General features: G+C 35.2%; 1 protein-coding gene across 1 annotated transcript; it reads right to left on the bottom strand.

The window, feature by feature from the left end:
• Window positions 1–557: 557 nt before the first annotated feature.
• On the bottom strand, window positions 558–2,637 carry ACR9 (ACT domain-containing protein). The gene is made up of 6 exons (XM_079020182.1): window positions 2,276–2,637; window positions 1,909–2,127; window positions 1,729–1,834; window positions 1,340–1,652; window positions 965–1,249; window positions 558–837 (listed from the first exon to the last, which is right to left on the bottom strand). The coding sequence occupies exons 1-6, from the start codon at window positions 2,427–2,429 to the stop codon at window positions 691–693; spliced, it is 1,224 nt and encodes a 407-aa protein (XP_078876308.1). The 5' UTR covers window positions 2,430–2,637; the 3' UTR covers window positions 558–690.
• Window positions 2,638–4,247: the final 1,610 nt, after the last annotated feature.

Raw genomic sequence — 4,247 nt, 5'->3', positions numbered from 1 at the left:
TCTTCCTTTCTTTTCTTTCTTAATTTTCTTTCTTAAGTTCAGGAACTACGCATAAGAAGACCAAAGCGCATTCCGCATTGCTACGGTCCATTTTGAGAAGGTTGCGAAATTGATATTTGGAAAAAGCTTATGAAAATTAGCTTAATTCTTATTTTCTCTTTATTTTCTTCGTCTACAAATATCTTAAATTGGTGTGACTTTAGTTGGTTAGAATAGTATCGGTAGTATACAAAACATAATTTTTTAAATTTTTTAGTTTTTTCGACTAATTGTGTGCAAGTAAAATCGTAAATCGCCACCTAATTGAAAAGTAAAGATGATCTTGGTTCAATTACACTAAAAACTGATATGATTAACCTATTTTCGGTTTTAGATTTTTTTTTAATACACCTACAACAAAACCAACCTTAAAAAGTCCAAATATCTATGCATGTGTTAAATGCACCTTTCTAGCATGTGTTATGTATTTATATCGTTCCAATTTTTGGAGAGATTAATTATTGCTCAATCACTTCTCATGACCCATAGATGATAAAATCAAACATAGAACACGAAAATATTAAACTTGATCATGGTACAACAACCATAATATTTATAACCAAAGAATGCACAAATCACATGGTCAAAATTAAGTCACCAATAACAACACATTCATAATCATGAATCCATGATAAACCCTTGTAATCTCATTCACCATCCCATTAGTGCTCTTCTCACTTTATCAACTACATCCATCTTAGCTTGCTTGCTCATTAACACAAATCCTCGAGTTTCATCCAATCGAAACTTATAAACTTCCCACTCGCGCTCTGCAGTCGAGTGTCTGCCAACTTCAGCCTGCAGACACCCAATTATAACAATGTCATCCAAATACAAAACAATTTACACAACTATAATCATAAACTTTTAAACGCATAATCTCCTAATAACAAAAAAAAAAAAAGTACAATGCTATGCAACTCACAGAGAAGATGCATATTCCGAGTGTCTTCAATGCAAATGTGACATCATAAAAAACACGCGGCCTTCCCTTCCCGGAAAGCTCAACGAGATTAGCAACAAAAAGTTCTGTATCCGGGCCACGGTTTGTGATGATGACTCTTAATGGATGTAGCATCTCTTCTTTTAGACGTGAACATAAAGCAACTTGGTTTTCCTTATCCAATATCTTTTTCCCATCATCTTTTTGTATAAACAAGTCCAAACTTCGGTACCCTTTCACACTACTAGAGATTCTTCCATATGCAATCTGAATAAAAACACGATAACCTTCTCATTTCAAACATCAAATAGATTTCTTAGCTGTTAATGTGATGGAAGTGAAGATGAGTATATATACCTGGATATTGCAGTCTTTGGAGATCTTTAAAATGTCATAGATGAGAGCTTTCTGATCAAGGCATTGTATTTGAAGCAAAGTATGAGCTGGACTCATTAAATTATCAACCGTTATAACAGCATCATTTTCCTTAGTGGCAAGCTGACAACTAAACAATTCATCAGCAATTTCTTCTGAAATTGAAGTAAACCCTTTTTGGCTTTCATATTCAGGTCCTGCTAACTCTAGTTCACAGCTTATACAATACTCTCCTAACACACCACTTAAATGCTCACATGTTTCTTCTCTTCTAATTTTTGTATGCAATAAATCCCTAAAAAAAATTCAACATCAACAAATATTATTTCAATCACATGTGTAAATATATATAAGATTTCAAAAAGGCTTACAAGTGATCAGTGATAAAGAAGAGATCCAAGACCTTGCCATCTGGGTTTGTCATTACTTTTAAGCTTTGAATTGTGAGCTCGAGTTCACAAAGAACTTGTGTAACATCTATAAAATTGGAATTTTATATGTCAATGAAGTTTCAGAAGGATAAAAAAAGATAGAATGGTGTTAATGGTTACCATGGATCAACCCTTTTCGATCAAGAGAAAAGACCTTTAACAGATAAATTGGAGGTGGTTTAGAAGAATCGGGTAATTGATTGAGATAAAACGCAGGCAAAAACGATGGACAACAAGATAAAAGCCGCTGTTTTAAGCTCTCCCAATCAATTTTCAGCGAACATGGCCTCGAGACAACCCATAACACGATGTAACACCATTTCCCATCTGTAGAAAAATCTGATGCAGAAAGAAATCTTAGGGTTCGTTGTTGAAACTTGAATGTTGAGATTATGAAATTCATACTAAATCAAAGAATCTCAAAAGGTGATTTAAACATAAATGATTACAATTAGTTACAATAGGAATAGAGAGAAGAGGGGAAAACCTCCACGGGTGACATAGAGTCCGAATTCGAGTACATTCCGTACAAGATCACAACCGAGCCCAGGCTTGTCGGGGCAGTTCACCGTGACGACGGTTGGTTCGTCGGAACTTTTCCGTTCCTCGATCAAAACGACGTCTTCCCACGACATCCCCATTCTCTCCGACGGTGGTTCTGAACTTCTGATGTACAGAATTGACTCCGCCGGAGACTAAATCGAACTCCGACGACTAAATCGAGTCGAGCATTACCGGAGACGGCGTATTTCCGGTGTTGCTTTGAGTAGGTGAGGATTCAGTTTATCATCTTTCAATCTTTGCTTGTCTAAATCGAGCGAAAGAGATACAAACGGTGGGGATTCATGATTCATGTGCTAATGTGCTATAGGCTGGCTGGTGGCGGCGTCGCAGGTGGACCCATGCTGTGTAGATTCCACGTCAACCAGACAAACAACACGTATCCAAGGTCATGAACGTATTAGGATCATGTCATGATTCATTATCGTTTTGTCTTTGCCCATACATAATAACATAAAAAACTATACAACTCCATTTAAAATTCTCTTTGTGGTTACAATAATGAGCTCAATAGTCAATTCTTAGGACACTACGGACTTGCATTTTGGTGCTATGCGCGCCCAAACAACTCCAATCATGCGTCATAAATCATAATTGATACCAAACTAATGATTCCCACAATAATCGTGATAATGGCGTTTTCTTTTCGCCCCACCCAAATTAGGTAAATAATATAATATTTAGTTTCTTTTATGATTTAAGTTAAAATAAATTAGAAGAAATTGCATTATGGTTCTATAGTTATGGTTCTATATGGTAAGCATTTTTCTTTCAACTTTTATCATAGTTTTGTAAAATTGATACCAAAGGTTATTTTGGTTTTCAAATCTTATAGTTTTGGTCCCTACTCCATTCCTTGGAAGAAGACATGTAAAAAAATTAAGATTACCCTTCTTTTTGTCTTTTCTTCTTCTTCTTCTTATTATTATTATTATTATTATTATTATTATTATTATTATTTAATATTATTGTTTAGAATTATTAAATAAATAACTAGGCCCATTTGCCCTACTCCCACCTGTGCCCTACAGATGAATGTGGTCTTCAGACTTCGAGTAGTCTTCAGGGTTACTGATAACCTAAGCAGTTATCGCGGTCGAAATTTCAATAGTGGTCACATGCCGATATTTGAAATCGCGGTTATTGTGGTGGTATAGTAGTGATATAGCGGTTTTTTAATATTATGTATAATTTATATTATATATTTATAGAAAATTTATATATTAGATTATTAATCCTATAGAGAATTAATATCATAAAAAATCATATATAACATAATATAATTTATATATATATATATATATATATATACATATATATATATATATATATATATATATATATATATATATATATAGTCTAATATAGTAATATGGAAACTAAAAAATGTCAAAATGTCATCGCAACTCAAGTCGTTTGTGGTTCCTAAGAAGTGAAACAGACAAGAAATGGAAGTTCTCATTTTTTGCTTTGTAGTTTTGTAACGTCCCAAAATTCAAGACTAAAAATTTCATTTAATAAAACATTACGTTAAGCAAATTCATCGTTTTCAAACATAAACAAAGTATTAGTTTCCAAAATACATATTCGTTATCAGAGTAAACATTCCCAGGCTGTCTAAGTTATTGTGTGTGCCATGCGATCATCCCGAGCTCCATCATCCGCTACCGGAAGTACCTGAAACCAAAACTGAAAACCGTAAGCACGAAGCTTAGTGAGTTCCCCACCCTACCACATACCATGCATAACTACATACTGCATATACTGGGCCGCGCCCGCTATCCTGGGCCTCGCCCCCTACCTCGGGCCTCGCCCGCTACAACGGCCCCGCCGCTCCAGGCCCCGTCTGGCTTCGAGCCCCGCTCGGATACAGATCTGTTTCACGTAGGCCTCGCCTA

The sequence above is a fragment of the Lactuca serriola genome, chromosome 9 (assembly GCF_051521515.1).
Source record: "Lactuca serriola cultivar US96UC23 chromosome 9, Lser_US96UC23_V15, whole genome shotgun sequence".
Classification (NCBI taxonomy): domain Eukaryota; kingdom Viridiplantae; phylum Streptophyta; class Magnoliopsida; order Asterales; family Asteraceae; genus Lactuca; species Lactuca serriola.
This window is presented reverse-complemented; position numbering and strand designations above follow the sequence as displayed.